The following is a 22,287-nucleotide window of genomic DNA, read 5'->3' on the forward strand; positions in this document are numbered from 1 at the left end:
TTCTGGTCAATGTCACTTCTGAGAGTGCCTGTTCAAATGAAGGGGCCTGGGTGAAAAGCCGTGGTCAGCAATGGGTCATTGTCTTAGTGTAGACTAGCGAGGTTCCCAGGTGTAAGGCACGTGCATGTTAAATGTTGCATTGAAAAATAAAACAAAATGCCAGTTTGCCTACTCAGATACTAACGCACCAGCACTTGCAAACTTGAATTTCCTCAGTAATATAGGAAGCCACTCTGCTCTTATACGCAGGGCCCTGCCAATTTCACAGTCATAGGATTTTAAACATCGTCAGTTTTATTATTTCAGCTATTTCACTCTGAAATGTCCTGTGGGCGTAACTGTAGGGGCCTGACCCAGAAAGGAGTTTGGGGAGGGAGGAGTGTCACAAGGTTATTATGAGGAGGGTTGTGGTACTGTCACCCTTACTGGCAGCTTCAGTGCTGGGCAGTTGGAGGTTGGCGGCTACTAGCTGGGAGCCTGGCTGACGGCAGAGCTGCTGCCCATGGATAGCCTGCTGTGGTATTGCCACCCTTGCTGCTACGGGCAGCGCTGCCTGCAGAGTGGGGCGCCCAGCCAAGAGCTGCATGCTGGCCTCTGTGCAGAAGTAAGGTGGCAATGCTGTGATCTTCCCCACTCCTCACAACCTGCAGCCCGCCCACTGCTCCTTTTTGGGTCAGGAGCCCAGTTTGAGCAACGCGGGTCGGGTCTCCTCTAGGAAACCTTTAGAGAATAGGTTAAAGCCACACAAGACCAGATTTCATGGGCTGTAACACATTTTTCATGGCTGTAAATTTGGTAGAGCCCTACTTGCTGCTAAGTGTTCTATTATGTACTAGCTAATAATCCTTATCTTATGTACTTGCTGGTTAAGGACTTTTTCTTCACCCCTTATTTCTGCCATAGATCTGTTTGAGAGAACCTCTGACTATTTCCTTTTTAAAATAATGATTTTATTCTTTCTGTTTTAAACATGTTTTCTTTTACATTGCTTTAAAATGCTTGCATCTCTCTAACTTTGAACTTTCCTCTGTGTGGCTGCCTTTGAGGCACTGTTTTCAGGTATAGTTTGGCTTTGTTTAATTTGCTTTTACAAAATGTGCATGGAGCTAACCAGTCTGAGAGAGGTGATGTCACCAATCAATGTTATGCCGTACGTGAACAAACAATCTGTTATACAAACATGTAAGTGTTCTGCCGTAATCACTGGGACATTCGTGAGATGATGCATGGTGTGAGTCGTCGTGAGAAATGTTTTAGAAACATTTTCCTAATTTATTTTTTCTTCTACCCAGGAGATGAAACTTACCAGGACATTTTTCGTGATTTTTCCCAAATGGCGTCCAATAATCCTGAGAAGCTAAACCGTTTTCAGCAATCAGATTCACAGAAGTCTTGAGTGTCTGAGAAGGAAAAGAACAAAACCTGGTGGTTCTCTAATGCTTATAGCGCAGCAGTCTTTCCTTTTGTTCTGCTCCTGTCACTGTGCTTGCGGTTAGCTCTTGGGCAGTCTGGGTTGAGTGGCCACTGCAGTGCAGCCTTAGGCTGGGCAGGAATGTGCCGCGTGTGCTTCAGAGTGAATCCCTCACCAGCGGGGTGCTGCCTCAAGCTGGGGAGGGGGGTGGTTCTCCTGGGGAAGCAGGATTTGGTTGCTGGCAGAGGCTGGGACGGTTGCAGAACTCATAACCTGTGTGTGCTGTGGGATGGCCCAGACCTTCTGCCTAGCTGTGATCTGCAGCCTCTGTCTCCTGACGGCAGGCAAGGACCAGCCTGCCCTTCCCTCCAGCATCTTTGGATGGGGTCACCTGCCTGAACTCCCCTTTGGCAGACCTGCCCACGACATACACGCCCCATCACTGCTAACATTGTCGCAGGCTCTTTCCCAGCTGACTGTGCCCAAGCCGTGCCTGCTGCTAGCCCAGTGACCACTGCACCCTAGAGGCCCTACTGTCTGAAGAGCAGGCACTCCCCTGTTTACATTAGTACGTGCTGTGAACACATTCTCTGGGGAACCTTCCCTTCGGAGTAAATTTGATCTAATGCCATCAAGATTTGTGTTTAATGCATTACACTGGCTGGCCTCAGAATGCATCGCAAACGCTGGAATTAGGGAGGAGAAGATAACTAAGTGAGCCAAGCAGGGCATCATTACAGGACAGGCATAGTATTGAAGGGTGCTTTGCTCCCCGGCCAGCTGTCAGTATGTATTGTTCCCAATAAAAACATTTAAAACACACACGTGATGCAGCCATCAGGCCAGAGCCTGCCACAGTATAGTCTGTGCACCTACGCTCACTAATGTAGGCCATGTCGTAGAAAACCCAGAAGTTTCACTGTTCCGCTGCTCTGCACTCTATTGGCAGCCACAAGAACTCTGCAGCGGGCTCCATGCCGCGGTCTGTCTGTCTGCACGTGTACGTGATGTACAGGAAGGATGATCTGTGTGTTTACAGCTCGTAGCATATAGAGAGAGAATTCCCCAAAGCATCAGAGGCTTACTTAGTTATCGATTCTCCATTAGCTGGCACTTTGAGCAGTGTAAGAGATTTCTAGGTAGTTCTTTCAAACTACTGCATGCGTCCTGTAATCTGCCTCTGCTGTTCCAAACAATGTGCTATAGTGCTGCTAATATTTACTTTAGCAAGAAGTGAGATTTTTAAAAATTGGCTTGTAACAGTGCAAATACAGAAAAGGTTTTCTAAATCTGTGTACATGTGTGATCAAATCAGGCTTTTCCTGGCACGTTGAATTTCAGACAGCTGTTTCAGAGATTTATTCTTGTGCAGTAAATATCTAATCAAAATAAAATACACGGAAGATCTTTGATACCAGAACAAGATCTTCATGCTGCAGAAAGTGTCCAGGAGATTCCTGTGGTAAATTGATACATTTTACAGTCTTATCATTGACTCATTTGTAGCCTACTTACTTTAAACCAAGTAAATTGGGGCCCTTTTTAACTGCATTTTTTTGGACAGAAATAAGTTTGAGTTTGCTGCTTACAAATGAGTCTCAAAAGCTTTGTTAACAGGAATGGCTTCCTGGAGAAGGCTTGCAGGCATCCCGATCTGTCATGCAGCAGCATTCTATTCTGTCTTGGACGTTAGTAGTGCGTAGAGAGGGGAAGCTTCCGTGTCTGTAGCTGGGACGCTGGGTAGGATGTGTCCAATACCGAGTACACATTTTAGATCACAGGTCTGACTAGAGCTGCCTTGTCCTCTTCCCTAACAAATGCTGCTGTGACTGGAGCCCGGCTCCCTTGTTCCGTGGCTGCGTGGAGCCCCTGCAGCGTTACTCACCCGCGCTAGGCGGGGAATGGTGACCTTTATGCTGGTCTGTGGATTGTCTGCAAGAGCTCTGAGAGGCGCCCGAGAGATGGTGAAAACTGGGAAGCGTTTTGGCAGGTTGTTCCTTGGCCTGTGTGTTTGCCAGAAGAGCATTGTTGTGACCACTGGCCTGCTGACATGCTTTGAAAGTTTCTGGTGCCTAGCGAGATCAAGTCTCCAGTTAGCAGGACAGAGTACTGTTGACCCCTGGCTACAGAGATGGTGCTTGAGGGCAAATCTGTGCCTTGCAGGCTGCTTTTATGACCAATTGTATTAGGAAATTTCCACTCCGGCTTTGAGGTGAATCTGACTCTAACTTGAATTGTGTGCATGCAGTAAGATTGCATTGCGCTTTAGTATTGGCTGAACCAAGTGCCAAGTCATGGGGAATTTTAGTTGCAGTTCATGCTTTCATATAGCTATGGAACACAAGTGACCTTAATCTGTGAAGAAGGCAGCACACATTTTCTTAGCACAGCTTTAAATTGATTTATCATTGTAAAATGGTGTGAAACCTAGTATTGGCTCCCCTACTGAAGGCTTTTGTTCTCTTTACTCTGGTCCAGGTAGGCCAGATGTGCAGAAAGATTTCTGGAATGAGTAACTATGAAAAAGCACATCATGCATTAGCACACTTTGTTTTGTTATGATTTGCTTAGGACACCTGCTGGTTCAAACGGGTGTCTGTGATGTTTCATTGCAGTCAATACTTACTTTGATGACTTCCTGTTTTCAGTTACTGTCGGTACAATGCGTATACATTCAGGTATTTCTGTACTCCGCTGAATTTTATGCCACTTGACATACTGCAATCATTCTCCTTTTCCAGGAGCTAGTGAATCCAGTAGAAATTTTGCTTTGCTTTCACTCCTGTTGCTGGTGGAACAGGCACTTCAGTTCATTGATACACGGAGAATTTAGTTTACTCGCCTGTACATACGGGACCTAATCTCAACCTCATAGAAATCCTAGGTGCTGGGCTTCAGTTTGTGCTCTTCATGATTTATACGTTCATGGTATGTTGGAAGATACTCTCTGTACCTATCACGGGTCGGAATTCATTGTCAGCCCTGTCTCCATGTAAACAAACCTCCTCTCAGTCCTGTTGGTTTGTCAGTAAATTCTCCATATAAAGTGGAGTCTCTTGCTCTGAATCCTGACTGGTACCCTCAGCATATTGTCTGAATTATTAGAAATCCCTTTGATGTGTAGCAGTTATCTGTAAGCATTGGTGCATTACATGAGACCAAGAAGAAAGGTATTGTGCTATAATGTCTGTGTATAGACAGCTACTGGGAAGCACTGAAATCCTGTTTTTAACAAACGTGCATGTGAAGTATGCATTTTAATAATATCTCTGAATGGTGCCAAGAACCACAAAAGGACCATTTCATAAAATTAAAACATTCAAATACCTTGAATCCAAGGCATGAAAGTTGTAACAACATCAAACTGAGTAAGACACTGAAAGCGTTTTAAAAGCGAATTCTGAAAACATCCAGTGTTCATCCACCTACACACAGGCAAGGAATATTTCCTCTGTTAAATACAATGCTATGGTTGATATCCCTTTGCACAGAGTTCCGCCTGACACGCACAAATGTCTCGGTATAATATCTGTTTGTACAAATATACCCTTCTAAAACAGTCACTCAACTATCTGTGGATCTGGTGGGGGAAGACATGAATGTACTTATTTGCATTCCCCCCCCTTGCCCCGTTCTTTCTTTACTTGTCTATGTACTGTATTTCTTCTTCTCCACCCGTGGATGGAGATCGTAAGGGAGGAAAATTCCCACCTGATTTTTAACTGAAGATCTGACTTTTCCCCGTGTTATGATAGTAATTTCTGAGGAGTCAACCTAGGTTCTCTCAGGCTGGAAGGTTAGTCTGTTTGGAGTGATAAATGACTTTCTGTACCTATCCCTGAGTAACTCTATTAGACAGTGTTTTGAACCATTCCAGTAAATGCTTATAGTCACTTGTGATTTTTTGGTTTTCTAAATGCATAATTGTAAAGAATGTATAACCAGCCCGACTTCGCATTTAATAAGTCTACAGACTTTGTATCAAAAACTTGAATGTAGTTTTATTGTAGTTTCATTGTAAAGGGAGAGAAATGCATATCTTTCTAGTTACTCTATGTACATTGTGTAAGAATTGTAAATACTATACTTGAATAAAGACTTTGTATGCTGCAAACCCTGATGAAACGTCTACATCTGTCCAGGCTCTTCCATAGTCTCGGGACTACAAGCCAATACAGCTTGAAAGCAAGCAGCTGTCTATTCCCAGTTTGCCTGAGAGTCAAAGGTAAGTGGTGGCAGGTACTGTGGCAGAGGAAAGCTTCCACTTGCTGAGTGGGAGGGAACAGGAGCCTCTCCTGCGGAGTCTAGGAATTTTGCAGGTTTTCTTTTTTTTGCTTTGAAATGCGCCTGCACCCTGATGCTTTGGCTGGAGGAGTTGGAATTTGAGGAGGGAACAGGTCTTGGTGTGAGAGATGGGCCTTTTGCCTTCCCCATGAAAGTCCACCCACATTTGGCCAAGTCATAAGGCTTGACGTCTTTGATTTTTTTTACAACCGAAACCTCTGAAGATTGTGCTGTGTGTGAGCGTGCTGGAGTATGTCAGTCTCCAGTGCTGACCATGGTGCCTGCCCCATGGCGAGTGTGTCACAATTAGGCTCTGGCCTGAGTGAGAGGGGCCAGCAGGACTCCTGTGTTCTGGCTTCGCTGAACCAGGCTGGGGTTGGGTACTGGGAGCCTTTCTTACGTCTGCTCCATGAGCCCCTGGTGGGGGTCTGTGCCGGGGGGAGGAGCAAGCGGTCTCTTGGGTGGGCTGGTAATCCCTGTAGGGGGATAAATGCCAAGGGAGGAGTGAAGGGAAAGTGGACTGGGGCGGGGAGGCGAGAAACGCGCTGGGTGTAGGAAGGGGCCAGGGTGGGTCGGGCTGGGCCGCGCGTGGGGGCAAGAGGCAGGTTTTCCTCCGTGACTCCCCAGCTGCTGCCCAGCAGGAAAACTCTTCGCGGGTCCCTGCTCGGCTCGGGGGCAGGAAGCATCGGACCGGACAAAGGCAGCGCCCAGCACAGGGCCCCAAGCTCCAGCCTTGGCAGCGCCCTGCCCCTTGCACACGCTGGGCTCCCCCTTGCACGCACGCGGGGCTCCCCTCCCCCGCCCCTTGCACACGCTGGGCTCCCCTCCCCCGCCCCTTGCACACACGGGGCTCCCCTTGCACACACGGGGCTCCCCTTGCACACGCGGGGCTCCCCTCCCCCGCCCCTTGCACACACGCGGGGCTCCCCTCCCCCGCCCCTTGCACGCACGCGGGGCTCCCCTCCCCGCCCCTTGCACGCACGCGGGGCTCCCCTCCCCCGCCCCTTGCACGCACGCGGGGCTCCCCTCCCCCGCCCCTTGCACGCACGCGGGGCTCCCCTTGCACACGCGGGGCTCCCCTCCCCCGCCCCTTGCACGCACGCGGGTATCCCCTCCCCCGCCCCTTGCACGCACGCGGGGCTCCCCTCTCCCGCCCCTTGCACACGCGGGGCTCCCCTCCCCCGCCCCTTGCACGCACGCGGGGCTCCCCTCCCCGCCCCTTGCACGCACGGACCAGGGCGCGGCGCTGAAGCTCCTCCCCCGGGCGGGGCGGGGCTCGCGGGGCTCGGGGCGCCATGGGCCGGTGGCTGCCGCTGGCGCTGGGCGCGCTCGCGCTGGGCGCGCTGCTCTACCTGGCCCCGGGCCCGCGCCCCGCGCCGCGCGCCCGCCACCTGCTGCTCATGTTCACGCGCGCGGCGCAGAGCCCCGCGCTGCAGGCCCGCGCCCAGGCCGCGCTGCGCTCCCTGCTGCGCCGCGCGCAACTCCCGCCGCGCCGCGCGCTGCACCTGCACTTCGTCAGCGAGCCCGCCAGCCGCGAGCTCATGCGCGACCTGCTGCGCCCGCTGCTGCCCGGCCTGCCCTTCCCGTGCCAGGTACGGCCCGCGGGCCGGGGGCGGGGCCTGGGCGGGGCGGGGCTTTCTCATTCTCCCCCAGTGCTGCTCTCCCCTCCGCAGCCCTGCGCTCACGCGGCGGGGAGTTCCACAAGTGGCGCGGGGCGAGTTCTGCCCGTAGCTCCCTGGGGTGGCCTGCTGGGAAATTGTCCCCTGGCGTGTGACGCCCCCGTGTCCACGCTCCGGAGCAGGACTCCCCACCCGCGTCCGCGAGGCCTGGCTGTGGGTGGCCCAGCCCCCGTCATGTGAACGTCCCGCAGCTGGGCCTGGCTGCCCCAGCAGCGCCACACGCTCATCTCTTCTGAGGCCACCTGCTTCTCCCCCGGGGCCTTGCTGCCCGGTCTCCTTCGCTTGGCTGCATGTTGCCCTGGCTCTGGGCGGCGGGGCAAGGAAGAGGGAAGCCGATGGGACTGGGTGAAGCAAGATGCAATGGCGAACAGGGACGCGAGTCTCACCCGCAGGTTCTGTCGCTGCTGCTCTTGGCCCAGCGGTTGGACAGCGCGTCCCTCCAGTGGCGTCCGCAGCAGAGCTTGGCCCCCTGAAAAGCACCGTGAGGGAGCACGGCCATCTGTTGTGCCACGAGCTCCGAGCTGTGGCTCTTGGGCTCCAGCGCAGGCTGCCGGTGCATCCTGCCCTGTCCCCTCTCATCCCACTCCTCCGAGAGGGGGCAGGGCCTGACCAGCTTGTCCCGGGCTGTGTCCTGCACGGGGGGAGCTGAGTTCTGCTGGCCTCTCTGCGGAGAGAAGGACCAAGAGCGGGGTGGGGGGGCAATTCTGGGTGTTCTCCCCGTCCTGAGGCTGATTTCCCTGCATCCAGGAGCCGGTAACGGGGGGCAGTGCTGTGCTGCAGCGTTGCCGTCAAGGCGGGGGTCCTGGCGCTCGTGTGGCCTTGGCAGCATGGCCAGTGTGCAGGTGCCGGTGCAGCTCTGTGCAAGGTGCGCATGTTGCAGCCTGAGCATGTGCCCTGTGCCGGGGTGACTCCTCCTCCTCGCTCTTCCCCTGCTGATGCATCCCAGGGTCATGCCGGCTGTGTGGCTCTCGCCCTGGGGCAGGGGCACTCCTGGGGCCGCTAATGCGGGGCAGCTATTGTAGGACAAAGGGTCAGCAGCTCCCTTGCTACAGACACACTCTGCCCTGACGTGGGGCATCCAGGGGCCCTGCAGATACACCTGCAGCCCTTTTCTTGCACCACACGTGGCTAGGGCGGGGGGAGGGCGAGGGATGAGGCTCAGCCCTGCCCCCTCGTAAGAACGGCCTGACTGGGTCAGATCAATGGTCCATCTGGCCCGTATCAGCCTGTCTGGCACCAGAAGGCCGACCGGATCGTGTGAATGCCGGGTCGGGCCGTGCACGGCCGGGGGGGTGGCTGGCCAAGGGCTTACGAACTGCCAAGGGGGACCCCAGGAAGCTGCTGTTGCCAAAGAGCCTTTCTCTCTGCCAGTGCCGTGTGCCGTGTGCCGTGGGCAGTGTGTTCGGCCGGTGGGGAGCGCGCCTGTTCCTGGTGCGGCGGGAAGGGGCGGGGGCGGCGTCAGCTGAGCCTCTGGGCAGGGAAGCTTTGGGGTGAGCAGTTCATGGCGAGTGATCTGTGACCAGAGGGCGCGGCTACAGGGCTTGACCTGGTTTGTCGCTGCCCGCTCAGGACACAGGAAGAGGCCGATGTGGAGACAGCCGGCTGGACTCTGCTGAGCTCCCGGGGCTGCCGGCGATGGAAACCAGCCGGGGAGGGGACGTGCTCCCCGAGAGCGCCCAGTGCCCGTTCCAGCCACCTGCCGGGCATCTCAGTGGGGCAGGGTCCTGCTGAGGGGAATCTGAGCTGCTCTGGCCTGGAGCCCCGGGAGCTGCAGTCCCACCTGCGCTGGCCATGGCGGTGCCCTCGCTCCCCTGGTGTTTCCTTACTTCCCGGAGAAGCACCTTGGTAAATGGTGCCGGTGCTAGTGACTCTGGTTTCTTAGGCTTCGGCATTTGTCGGGCTTCCGCTTGTGGCCACGGGACTGGGGGGGGGCGGCGCGCGCTGGGGAATGCTCGTTCCTGGCTAGATACGCCAGCCTGTGCCCCCAGCCCTGCACCGTCTGCCTCTCAGCTAAGCAGAGGGAGCCCTCGGGGTCGGCGCGGGACGTGTGCCCCCCGCCCGCTCACTCTGCCGGCTGAGCCCTCCTGCGTGGGGCCCCAGAACCGGGCCCAGGATTCACGCCAGCGCCAAACACTGAGGGCCAAGTGCTCCCGCTCCTGCATCCCAGGGCAGCCCCCGCGCTTGGCCAGGGCACGGCCCTGGGAGCTCACCCCCATCGTGCTGGGGTCAGCGCTGGCCAGGGTGGCGCCCCCCGCCCGTGCGCCTGGCCTGCATTCGCCGTTCCTCCACGTGCTCGCTTCCGCCGAGGGCTCAGAGCCATGGCCCCGCATTGCTGCCCCTCCCTGAGCCCGGCTTCGCAGCAGCCTTCTCAGGGACTTCTCCCAGGCCGCTGATAAATACGTTCTGTCGCGCGGGCAGGGCCCTGCTAGAGCTGCGTCCCTCCCTGGAGCTTTGCCAGGCCGCTGGCCTGGCACTGGCGCTCCCGCCTGGGAGGCTGGCTCCGGCGTCACGTGGCCGTCCTTCGGGAGCCGAGGCGAAGGCGGCGGAGGGGGGCCGGGTGCCGGGTTAGTCAGGGCTGTACAGGGGAAGGTAGCAGGCCGGGTTCGTTAGTGCACAGGGGAGGCCCTGTGCCCAGCCCAGCAGGTCCCCGAGTGGGCCCTGGCGCCCGGCTGCGGGGAAGGTGCTGGCCCTGCAGGTGGCACTGGCGCACCGTGCGGCCGCGGGCACGGCAGGACAGCCAGCCAGGAGCCAGAGGAGCGGCTGGGAGAAGGGCCCGTGGGAGCCGGCCCGGGAGCTGTTTGTGCACGTCTGCTGACAGCGCTGCAGCACCGGTTTCCTGCCTGCCGGGCTCCAACGCCCCCACGAGGACACTGCTGCTGGCTTCCCCCAGCTCAGCCCCGCCCCCCCGCCGTGCTGGCGCCTCGCTCTGGGGCCCCGCTGTGTGCACAGGCCTGCTCGGGTTCGGGCTCTGCCAGGGCCTGCGCCCGGCGCTGTCTGCGTCTCCGTCTGACTCCCTCGGCTGCAGCAAGCCGGGTGGCTCAGCTGCACGCCCAGCGCAGCCCGTGCCTGCTCCACGCCCTTGTCTGGGGTCCTGGCCAGGCGCGTGTGACTGCCCGGCCCTGGCGGATGCCTGCCTGGTGCTGCTGCTGCCCAGTGGCCAGGCTTCCGGTGCCAGCGCGGCCCTGGGGTGGCCTCTCCCGGGCTGTGCTCTGGGCAAGGCATCTAGCCAGGGGCACAGGCAGCCGTTTGCCGTGAGCGAGGGTTGTCCGGGGACGTGTCCTGAGCTGGCGCCGGTGGATGTTCCCGCACAGGTGGGAGCACAAGGGGCCCCAGCTTCGGGAACGCACCGTCCTGCCTCCCCGGCCCAGGGGGAGCGAGCGCCCCTGCCCAGGAGCGCCGGGTGGACATGGGTTCCAGTCTCGGGACTGTGCCGTTTCTCCGAACGCAGCCGCGTCCGGCGTTGGTGCTACGTGGAGCTGGGGGGCTCTTCTAAGCAGCCGACTGGATGTTGGAATCCCCGGCTGCGAGCATTGGCCTGACGGCAGCGCCCAGGAGAGGGGCCTTCCTGGGGCAGGCGCTTGCCCGCAGGGGCGAGGGCCAGAAAGGCCCTGGGGAGTCGGGCTGTGGCAGGCGAGTGGGGAGGGATTGTGTCCGTGTTTGGCTCCAGCCCCCTGGGAACGTTCCCGGAGGGTGAGCAGCCGCTGGGGACCCGGCGCGCGGCAGAGCTAGTCCTGACAGCGCTGGGCGTGGGCCGTGGTGCTGGGCAGAGCCGAGGCCGCCCTGTCTGCTCGTGCTCTGCCCCAGGGCGCGGCCCCTACCCCTCTATTACCTGCCTGCAGTGGGGGGCAGTGGGGTAGTGAGGTGGGTCAGGGGTTAGTCCCCCTCCGCTCGCCTGCCACTGCTAGCTGGAGCCTCCTCCGTCTCCGCTGGCGTGCGGGGGCCCGGCCCCAAACTGGAGGGGGTAGGGGAAGACGTACAAGCTCCCCTCACCCCAGGGTCGGGCTCAGCTGGGCGCCAGGTTTGGGGGACACAAATGTTTCCGTTGCCCCCAGGTGCGTAACTCAGGCCCGGCAAGGGCAGCCTTGTGCTTGTGGGCTTGGCCCAGCGGAGCAGGGGCGACTGGCCAGGACTGGGCCCGATTCGGTGCCCAGAGCTCAGCTCGTCACCTGCCATTGCTTTCCCCGGCTGGCCTGGCCATTCCCGGCCCCGCGTGTCTCCCCCTGTGCCAGAGCTTCCCGGAGCGGTGCCCGGGCCGGAGTAGAGCTGGTTCCTCCCCCTTCGCTGCTGCCCCGGGAGCAGCCCACGGCCCCCGCCAGGAGCAGGCTGCGGGAGCCCCCCCGCCTTGTGCTGGCTGCAGGTGGGTTCCCCACACACGCCACCGCCCTGCTCAGAAGCACCATGGCTCACGTGGGCTGGGTCCAGCTGGGGCAGGCCCCTGGTCGGTGCCCCGGGGGCTGAAACGTGGGCTGGAGCCACGGGGCAGGCCGGGATGAGAGCCGCTCGTGACGGCGCCCGGCCCGCTTGGCCGCCTCAGCCCGTGGGGCAGGTGTCAGGCCACGGGCTGGGCAGCGGCTAGTTCCAGGGGAGAGCCTGGGACCCCTCAGAGCAGGGTGGGTGCCCAGGGCAGGGCATGGGCATAGCCGGGGGCTCCCTGGGTCAGGACGCCCCGTAGCCGGGCCTTGGCAGGGTGTGGGGGAGCTGGCAGCAGCGCCGGAGCGTCCCACTTGCCTGCTCTTTGGAGGGTGAATCATTGGATGGGTAACTAATGAATCACCACTTACTGCTTGGGGGCTGGTCCCAGGATGGTCACCGCTGTGTGGATGGCGTCTGCTTGCCGAGCGCATGTGCACAGCGGCAGCGCTGGCGCCGTGGGGACTCTGCGTATTGGCAAATGTCGCTTGTTACAGGCTGAGCCGCTCCAGTCCGGCGGCACCAGGGCCCAGCAGGTTCCGAGATCCCCACGTGGCCACTTAGCAGGGGGGTGGAACTCTTACTGATCTGTTAGAGTTCTCTGAAGGGGTTAAACATGCGGACAAGGGGGATCCAGTAGATATAGTATACTTGGATTTTCAGAAAGCCTTTGACAAGGTCCCTCACCAAAGGCTCTTGTGTAAATTACATGGCCATGGGATAAGAGGGAAGGTCCTTTCTTGGATTGAGAACTGGTTAAAAAACAGGAAACAAAGGGTAGGAATAAATGGTAAATTTTCAGATTGGAGAGGGGTAACTAGTGGTGTCCCCCAAGGGTCAGTCCTGGGACCAATCCTTCTCAACTTATTCATAAATGATCTGGAGAAAGGGGTAAGCAGTGAGGTAGTAAAGTTTGCAGATGATATCAAACTGTTTAGGATAGTCGAGACAGAAGCAGACTGTGAGGGACTCCAAGAAGATCTCGCCAAACTGAGTGATTGGGCAACAAAATGGCAAATGAAATTTAATGTGGATAAGTGTAAAGTAATGCACATCGGGAAAAATAACCCCAACTATACGTACAGTATGATGGGGGCTAATTTGGCTACGACAAATCAGGAAAGAGATCTTGGAGTTATTGTGGACAGTTCTCTGAAAACTTCCACACAGTGTGCAGCGGCGGTCAAAAAGGCAAATAGGATGCTAGGAATTATTAAGAAAGGGATAGAAAATAAGACCCAGAATATCTTACTGCCCCTGTATAAAACTATGGTACGCGCACATCTTGAATACTGTGTACAGATGTGGTCTCTTCACCTCAAAAAAGCTATTTTGGCCTTGGAAAGGGTTCAGAAAAGGGCAACTAAAATGATTAAGGGTTTGGAACGGGTCCCACATGAGGAGAGGTTAAAGCGACTGGGACTTTTCAGTTTAGAAAAGAGGAGACGGGGGGGGGGATATGATAGAAGTATATAAAATCATGAGTGGTGTGGAGAGGGCTGATAAAGAAAAGTTATTTATTAGTTCCCTAAATAGAAGAACTAGAGGACACCAAATGAAATTAATGGGGAGCAGGTTTAAAACTAATAAAAGGAAGTTCTTCTTCACACAGCATGTAGTCAACCTGTGGAACTCCTTGCCAGAGGAGGCTGTGAAGGCTAGCACTATAATAGAGTTTAAAGAGAAGCTAGATAATTTCATGGAGGTTAGGTCCATAAATGGCTATTCGCCAGGGGATAAAATGGTGTCCTTGGCCTCTGTCTGTCAGAGGCTGGAGAGGGATGGCAGGAGACAAATCGCTTGATCATTGTCTTCGGTCCACCCTCTCTGGGGCACCTGGTACTGGCCACTGTCGGCAGACAGGATACTGGGCTAGATGGACCTTTGGTCTGACCCAGCACGGCCGTTCTTATGTTCTTATGGGTGGCCAAGTTTCCCCCAGTCCCATAAGGTTTGATTAGAGCTGCCAGTCCTGGCTCTCGGGTTCTGTGCTGCGATTTAGCTCTAATTGACCCCCTACGTCTTCTAAGAGCCTGGTGTTGCCAGTGCTGCTAGCCAGCCCTGATCTCCCATAGTCTGCTGAATTCTCTGCTTCGGCACTGGACAGGTCCCGAGGGTGCCAGACGAGGTTCGACCCGCAATAGATTTAGCGCAGTCGCAAACACTCCAGCTTCACAAACTCCACCATTCCCTCTAGAACACCCCGCGGAGCACAGGGCCTACGAGGGGTGGCTGAGGGATTGGGTCTGTTTAGTCTGCAGAAGAGAGGAGTGAGGGGAATTTGAGAGCAGCCTGGCGTAACGCTCCTCGCAGGCGCAGGCCGGGTCCCCCGCCTGGTTCTCACTCGCCAGCGCTGCGTGGGGAATGCACGGGAAGGAGAGCCGGGGAGCGGCAGAAACTGGACGCCCTGGGTCCAGAGCCTGTGTCCTCCGGGCTAGGCTGCTGTCTGCAGTTCTGGGGGCCCGCGCCCTGGCAGAAGGTTTCCGTTTCCCGGTACGTGCGGAATGCAGCGGGACCTCGGTCCTCCAGACCACTCCCTCTTGCGCTGGAGTCACCCGGAGACATCCCTGGTTCCCTGCGCGGCTGGGACGTGAGCTGCGCGCTGGTGCAGATCCATCCCAGCGTACATCCTGCTCGCGGCTGAGGACGTACCTCTGGGAGCACGGGCTCCACTCAGCACGGCCGCTCCCTTGGCCTCGGGCACGCGGCTCGAGGCACGCGGTGGGTAGCACGGGGTGGGCACGTTGCTGCCCAGCCTCTCTGGGGCTTTGCCACGGGCCAGCACGAGGGTTCAAGCCACACGGAATTGAATGAGGTGTCTGAGCAGGATGCCAGAGAGCAGGTGTTCCTGGCTCTCGCCCTCCAGGGGATTGGCTGTGGCATGCCCTGGGGGGAGGCTGTCCGCCCTCAGACACCAGCCCCCAGAAGGGGAGGGGTTGCGCCTGGGGTGCCTCTGCTGCGCACCCTGGGCTAGCGGTGCCCTGTGCACTATGGGGAGCAGGGGTTGTGCTGGTTCGGTGCACCAGGCAGTGAGCGCCACACCCCAGCTCCGGAGGGGGCTGCCAGCGGGCTGGGGGTCGGGGGTGAAGGTCCCACGTGAGCCGAGCGCCACAGGGCCGAGCCGGCTGCTCCCTGGGTCTGGAGGGCAGGGGCCTTGCCGGTTGCGGTGCTAGGCTGCACAGACGGCGGAGCAGGGTCCCTGCTACAGAGGCCTGGCGGGTGAGGCTGTGCAGTGACACCTGTGAAATCCGCCCTGCTGGGCCCTGGGCTGCCGGGACGGGCGCTGACCTGCCTGGGGGCTTTGCCGCCGGCCAGTCCAGGCCACTGGCCCACGGCCCATTCTCGCTGCGTCAGCGTGGGGCCAGGGCCCCAGAGAGCCGGCTGTGCCACCGGCTCTGACCCCCTGCGGCTGGCTGGCAGCGGTAGCCAGAGTGCACGGCCCCCTGCTGGGGTGTGAATGGCTAACGGAGCAGGGGGACTCTCCCCGGCGGGCTGGAGGGAGCGGCTGGCTGCTTAAGCGGGTTTTACCTCCCTGCCCCTAGTCTTGCGCTGGCCTGTTGGAGAAGGGGGCTGGGCTTGTGTTCAGCGCCTGGCCCTGCCCCCGACTTCCTCTGTGGCCTCACGTTCCTCATGGGGCAGTTCATGTTGTTGCCCCATGCCTCAGTTTCCCCATCTGATCAGCGGAGATAAAAGCAGTCCCTTGTCCTGTCTCATCCGTGTAAATTATTCGCAGCGCCCGGACTCCAGCAGGGTCCGCGTGGCTCGTGGCTAAGCACCAGCAACCCTGTGCCCTGAGCCCCACGGTGGTTTTGTCTCCCAGGTGACGTTCCACGATGTGGCCGCGCTGACAGAGCAGCTGTTTCCAGTGGTGCAGGCCATGCAGAAACACTTCAGCGCTGGCTCTGGGGCCTACTACAGCGACTCCATCTTCTTCCTGTCCGTAGCCATGCACCGCATCATGCCCGCAGGTGAGCGCCGGGGCTGTCACGCGGGAGGTCTCCCCTGCTCGCCCCCCCTCCTTCCCCTGCCCCCCTCAGCGCCTGGGCAGCCCCCCCCCAGCCTCTGCTCCCCCAGCTCACCCCGCCCCCGCAGCCTCTGCTCCCCCAGCACCTGGGCAGCCCCCCCCATCCTCTGCTCCCCCAGCGCCTGGGCAGCCCCCCCCCAGCCTCTGCTCCCCCAGCTCACCCCGCCCCCGCAGCCTCTGCTCCCCCAGGGCCTGGGCAGCCCCCCCCCAGCCTCTGCTCCCCCAGCTCACCCCGTGTGACGGCACGTTGGGGTTCCCCGTCTCCTGCACCCCGAAATGGCACAAACAGACTGCACCAGCCAGTGGAATTGAGGGTGGTTTATTGCTCCTCCAGCCCAGCGCAGCACAGATGTCATCTGGTCACAGGAACTGGGCTAGGATGCCTCAGGCCCCCTTGAGATGGGGGAGACTGGGCCCCTAAAACTCCAGCTCCTCTCCCTAGGCTGTCTCATCCATCCTCCCAGACAGCCACCAACCAACTAACTAACTTCCAGCCCTGCCCCCCAGCCAAGGCAGCATTCCACCTTCCTTTGTTCCTCTCCATGGGGGGTGTCTGGCCACTGGTTTGCATAGTGACTCATCCTGTTTTGCTGGGTCGTGGTCCCCACGGCAGCCAGTGGGGGTTACCCCAGAGCCAGCAGCATAGAAACCAGCCAGGTACCCCCACTACGTCACAGTTCTCCCCCCTCCGAGAGCGAACTGAGCAGGGTCACTCCGCTCGTGACCTAGGGAAGTTCGGGTCCTCTGCGTGGGAACCCGCCCTGGGGACATGGGTGCTCCCCTTGACTCAGGCCGGCCATGGCAAGGCCCCACATGAGTTGGTTTCCTCCGTCCACTCGCCGCCCCGCTCCAGGGCGACTGGCACAGGCCTGTCCTTGGGGGTCGCACCCACCCTTCCACTGGCCTTGATCTCTGGCCAGGGTCTCTCGGGCCGGGGCCATGAGCCCAGCGAGCCTTCTCTGGACAGCCAGGGCGGCTTCCACCCCCGATGCTCCATCCAGGGAGGTCTTCCCCTCCCATAACTCTCTCAGCAAGCCCAGAGGGTCTATCTGGGGTAGAGACCCCCAAGCCGCTTTCCTCCTGTCTTGGGCCTTCCCGCCCCTCTGGCAGGAGTCACAGGACCGGCAGTACCGCTGCACGGCTGTAAAGATTCCCGGCCAATAGAAGTGCTGGAGCAGCCTCAGCCGGGTGCTCCGGATCCCCCGGTGGCCCCCAACGGGGGAATCGTGGGCCAAATACAGCAGCTTGAAGCGATACTTTCGGGGGACGACCAGCTGCCGCTCTACCCTCCATGCCCTCGCCTTCCTGGGGGGGAGCCACTCACGGAACAGGAGCCCACGCTCCCGCAGGAATCTCTCCTGGCCACCTCTCCCCCGGGGCCGAGCTGCACGGAGGCCAGCCTGGTCCCTCATCCTCTGCAAGGAGGGGTCTGCCTGCACCTCAGCCTGGAATTCAGCTGCTGAGGCAGGGATCGGGACCTGTCCCCCACCTCTGCCTAGGTCCGGAGTCCCAGCCTGGCTGGACCCCGTGTCCACTGGGATGGGACCCTGAGGATGCTGCCAGGAGTCCTTCCCTGGACCCACGTTGTCAGCCCCCCGCTGGCTCTGGCTCCAGGTAGTGACTAGAGCCCGCTGGGATTCATGGGGCCACTCCTCTAGGTCATTCCCCATCAGCACCTCGGTGGGCAAGTGCGGGTGCACCCCCACTTCCTTGAGGCCCTCCTTGGCCCCCCATTTCAGATGCACCCTGGCTACAGGCACCTTAAACGGGGACCCATCTATGCCCTTCAGGGTCAGCTGCGCGTGGGGTAGTATCCGCTCCGGGGCCACTATGTCGGATCGGGCCAGAGTCACCTCCGCCCCCGTGTCCCAGAAGCCCGTCACCTTCCTACCATCCACCTCCAGGGGTATGAGGCACTCGCTCCGCAGGGGCCGTCCTGCCCCCACCCGGTACACGGAGAAATCCGCCTCCTGAGAATCAGACCTCCCAGGGGAGGTGCACTGAGCATCCTTCCCCTCTCTCTGAGCTGAGGTTTGCCTGCCAGCCCCTGCCTCTGGGGCAGCCTGCCCTTCCTCCCGCCCCAGCCAGTTAACCCTGGAAAGTCCCCGGTCCTGGGACCTGGTGCACTGAGCCCTCTTGTGGCCTTTTTGCCCACAGCGATGGCAAGTTAGGCTTTGGGTTGTCTCTGTCCAGGCCCTGGCTGGTTCTCTGGGGCGCAGACGACCTGTTCCTTGGTCTCGCCCCGTAGTTGACTCCCTCCGTCGCTCAGCCGAGATCCGGTCTCTGCGCGGTTCCCTCTCTCTCCGGGACTCCCGTTCACTCCCGGACCGGCTCTCCGTGAACTCATCCGCCAGTCTCCCGGCCTCCTGGGGGTTCTCTGGTCTCCGGTCCTTGAGCCACAGCCTCAGTTTGGGTGGGCACGCTTCATAGAACTGCTCCATCATGACCAGCTTGAGCAGCTCCTCTGCGGTCTGGGCTCCGACTCCAGACACCCACTTGCGGCAGTATTGCGCCAGGCGGGAGGCCAGGTCCACATAGGTCTCCCGTGGCTCCTTCTGCACCCCCCGGAACTTCTTCCTGTACATCTCGGGGGTCAGCCCGAACTTGTGCAGCAGGGCCTCCTTGACTCGGTTGTAATCCCCTGGCTGTAGGTCCTCCAGCTGACTGAGCACTCCGGCCGCCTCCTGGCTCAGTGCGGGGATGAGCTCCTGCAGCCAGTCAGCTGGGGGAACACGTTGCAGTCCACAGGCCCTCTCAAAGGCACTGAGGAACCCGTCTATGTCACCCATGTCCTTCAATTGGGCCACCACGAGCCTCTCCAAGTGGCTGGCAGCCCTGGGACCTTGGGGCCCATCCGCACTTGGCGCAGCCGGTGCCCCGCCGGTTCTCCGCTCTGCCATGGCCAGCTCATGCTGCCGCTGCCTCTCTCGATCTTGGCGCTCCTTCTCTCGATCCTGGCGCTCCTTCTCTCGGTCCTCTACTTCCAATTCCCTGATCCGCAGCTGGATCTCCAGCCGCCGCAGCTCCGCTGGGCTGGCCCCTGCCCTAGATGGGCTACGGCTTGCAGGCCTCCCGGGAGACGCTGTCTCATCTCTCCGGTGGGTTCCAGCGCTCCTCCCCCTCTCTGAGCCTGACACTCTCTCAGGGGGGGTCTGGCTGCTTCCCCTGGGGACAAGATCCTGGCCCTGTGGCTGGTCATTCTCTTCTAGCTGAGCAATCAGCTGGGCCTTGGTTGCTTTCCGCACAGGCAAGCCCCTCTCTCTGCACAGCCCCACCAGCTCTGCCTTCAAGAGTCGGGCGTAGGCCATCTGCCCGCTGGGCCCCTTGGTGCAGACTCACCAGTCTAGTGCTGCAGCGCCCCACGATTCCCAGGAACCGCTTCGCTCTGTCTCCAGCACGCCTGGCTCCAGGGCTCTTGCTTCTACAGCGCCTTGTCGCTTGCCGCTGGGAGCTTCATCCACGGGGTGCAGTGCATCCCGCTCCTGACACCAGTGTGACGGCACGTTGGGGTTCCCCGTCTCCTGCACCCCCAAATGGCACAAACAGACTGCACCAGCCAGTGGAATTGAGGGTGGTTTATTGCTCCTCCAGCCCAGCGCAGCACAGATGTCATCTGGTCACAGGAACTGGGCTAGGATGCCTCAGGCCCCCTTGAGATGGGGGAGACTGGGCCCCTAAAACTCCAGCTCCTCTCCCTAGGCTGTCTCATCCATCCTCCCAGACAGCCACCAACCAACTAACTAACTTCCAGCCCTGCCCCCCAGCCAAGGCAGCATTCCACCTTCCTTTGTTCCTCTCCATGGGGGGTGTCTGGCCACTGGTTTGCATAGTGACTCATCCTGTTTTGCTGGGTCGTGGTCCCCACGGCAGCCAGTGGGGGTTACCCCAGAGCCAGCAGCATAGAAACCAGCCAGGTACCCCCACTACGTCACACCCCGCCCCCGCAGCCTCTGCTCCCCCAGGGCCTGGGCAGCCCCCCCCAGCCTCTGCTCCCCCAGGGCCTGGACAGCCCCCCCACCAGCCTCTGCTCCCCCAGCTCACCCCACCCCCCAGCCTCTGCTCCCCCAGCTCCTGGGCGGCTCACTCGCCCACCAGCCCTGGTGCAGGCTGGAGAGAAGGGAGGCGGCGAGGAGTGTGGGGTCCTGGGGCGGTTCGGGGTGTCCCTGGGTGGGGGCTGGGCCATGCTGGCCATTCGGAGGCACTGCCTCCCCGAGCCGGCCCTGCCCCGCCCTTCATACACTTTCAGGCCCAAAGCCCCCTCCCCCCCCACTCCAGAGCACCCCCCAGAGTCGGTCTGACCCTCAGGAGGCGGGTCTGGCCGACGCCCGCTCGGCGGGGGCTGGGACCCGCGGTCGGCCCCTCCGTAACGTGCTCCAACGCGCCCCCAGGGATTCCCTGGGAGGGCTCCAGCCTGGCTTGGCCACGTGGGCTGAGCTGCCTGGAGCGGGCCCAGACCCTCCCTTCTTCCCACACGAGCCCTGGGCGGCCCCGGCCGGCGCGAGCCCTCAGTGCGTGCGGCCTGCCGCGGCGACAGCCCTGAGCTGCGGCTCCAAGGGGGCTGGGGGCGTCCGGGGGGGAGCGGGGCGCTGGGGGGGGGGTCGGCTCTGCTGTGTCCGGCTGAGCGCCCGTCGTGCGCCCGGGGGGGAGCGGGGCGCTGGGGGGGGTCGGCTCTGCTGTGTCCGGCTGAGCGCCCGTCGTGCGCCCGGGGGGGAGCGGGGCGCTGGGGGGGGTCGGCTCTGCTGTGTCCGGCTGAGCGTCCGTCGTGCGTCCGGGGGGGAGCGGGGCGCTGGGGGGGGGAGGGGTCGGCTCTGCTGTGTCCGGCTGAGCGCCCGTCGTGCGCCCGGGGGGGAGTGGGGCGCTGGGGGGGGTCGGCTCTGCTGTGTCCGGCTGAGCGTCCGTCGTGCGTCCGGGGGGGAGCGGGGCGCTGGGGGGGGGGTCGGCTCTGCTGTGTCCGGCTGAGCGTCCGTCGTGCGTCCGGGGGGGAGCGGGGCGCGGGGGGGGGGAGGGGTCGGCTCTGCTGTGTCCGGCTGAGCGTCTGTCGTGCGCCCGGGGGGGGAGCGGGGCGCTGGGGGGGGTCGGCTCTGCTGTGTCCGGCTGAGCGTCCGTCGTGCGCCCGGGGGGGAGCGGGGCGCTGGGGGGGGTCGGCTCTGCTGTGTCCGGCTGAGCGTCCGTCGTGCGCCCGGGGGGGAGCGGGGCGCTGGGGGGGGGGTCGGCTCTGCTGTGTCCGGCTGAGTGTCCGTCGTGCGCCCGGGGGGGAGCGGGGCGCTGGGGGGGGTCGGCTCTGCTGTGTCCGGCTGAGTGTCCGTCGTGCGCCCGGGGGGGAGCGGGGCGCTGAGGGGGGGGGGGTCGGCTCTGCTGTGTCCGGCTGAGTGTCCGTCGTGCGCCCGGGGGGGAGCGGGGCGCTGGGGGGGGTCGGCTCTGCTGTGTCCGGCTGAGCGTCCGTCGTGCGCCCGGGGGGGAGCGGGGCGCTGAGGGGGGGGGTCGGCTCTGCTGTGTCCGGCTGAGTGTCCGTCGTGCGCCCGGGGGGGAGCGGGGCGCTGGGGGGGGTCGGCTCTGCTGTGTCCGGCTGAGCGTCCGTCGTGCGCCCGGGGGGGAGCGGGGTGCTGGGGGGGGTCGGCTCTGCTGTGTCCGGCTGAGTGTCCGTCGTGCGCCCGGGGGGGAGCGGGGCGCTGGGGGGGGTCGGCTCTGCTGTGTCCGGCTGAGCGTCCGTTGTGCGCCCGGGGGGGAGCGGGGTGCTGGGGGGGGTCGGCTCTGCTGTGTCCGGCTGAGTGTCCGTCGTGCGCCCGGTGCCGCCGCAAGCCCCTGCGGGGAAGCAGGCTGAGCGGCAGCAGGACTTAGCGGGCCTGGCCCTGGCCCTGTCTCGGTTTCCAGCAGCCTCTGATTTGCTCCAGCTGTGAACTTCCTGCTTTTCCCGGCCTGCCCCTGGGGCGCCGAGGACCCATGGCCCCAGCGGGCCGGCTGCGTGGGAGCAGGCGTGGGAGCGGAGCCAGGTATTGATCCGGTTCTCCGTTCCCATCGGAAAGCGCTGGATGGGCGCGCCTGGATTTGGTCTCCGTCGTTCCCAGGCCTCGCGCCGCGTTACTGTGTAACCGGGGCTGCCATAAATCCACAGGCAGACAAGGCAGCCGTGGAAAAGGGGCTCGGCTCTGGCAGCCGCGGGCCCTGCTCCTGGGACCCGTCTGTCCGCTCGGCCTGGAACTTCCTCGGTCCCTGCCCCGCCTGCAGAGCGCGCCCGCTGCGCTGAGTCTCCGGCCCTCCCAGCCAGCGGGGCCTGGCCGCAGAGCGCGCCCGAGCTGTGGGCACGTTAACAAGCGTTTGGCTTCGAAGTTGATGCTCACAGACCTTGGGAGACTTGTGCGGCCTCCCAGTGTTTTGTGTCCCTGAGTTAGCAAGGCCGCTGCATGCGTGGAACCGGGGGGTGCACCCCTGCTGAGCTGGGGGGAGTGTGGTGCAGTGGTTAAAATGGGCTGGGAATCAAG

General features: G+C 61.0%; 2 protein-coding genes across 9 annotated transcripts in view; both read left to right on the forward strand.

Annotated features, from left to right (window-relative positions):
- The window catches only part of ACAP2 (ArfGAP with coiled-coil, ankyrin repeat and PH domains 2), a 106,416-nt gene extending 103,946 nt beyond the window's left edge, over positions 1-2,470 (forward strand). For all 8 annotated transcript variants that reach the window (XM_089780682.1, XM_075938311.2, XM_075938313.2 and 5 more), the window contains one exon: positions 1,293-2,470. In XM_089780682.1, the coding sequence (XP_089636808.1) occupies positions 1,293-1,396 (104 nt within the window). In that variant the 3' untranslated portion in view covers positions 1,397-2,470. The remainder of the gene's footprint in view (positions 1-1,292) is intronic.
- Positions 2,471-6,957: 4,487 nt separating this feature from the next.
- XXYLT1 (xyloside xylosyltransferase 1) overlaps positions 6,958-22,287 on the forward strand; it is a 43,218-nt gene continuing 27,888 nt past the window's right edge. The window contains exons 1-2 of the mRNA XM_075938309.2: positions 6,958-7,287; positions 15,605-15,752. Of these exons, the coding sequence (XP_075794424.1) occupies positions 6,991-7,287; positions 15,605-15,752 (445 nt within the window). The 5' untranslated portion in view covers positions 6,958-6,990. The remainder of the gene's footprint in view (positions 7,288-15,604; positions 15,753-22,287) is intronic.

Source organism: Pelodiscus sinensis, chromosome 10 (assembly GCF_052426305.1).
Source record: "Pelodiscus sinensis isolate ZL-2025 chromosome 10, ASM5242630v1, whole genome shotgun sequence".
Classification (NCBI taxonomy): Eukaryota; Metazoa; Chordata; order Testudines; family Trionychidae; genus Pelodiscus; species Pelodiscus sinensis.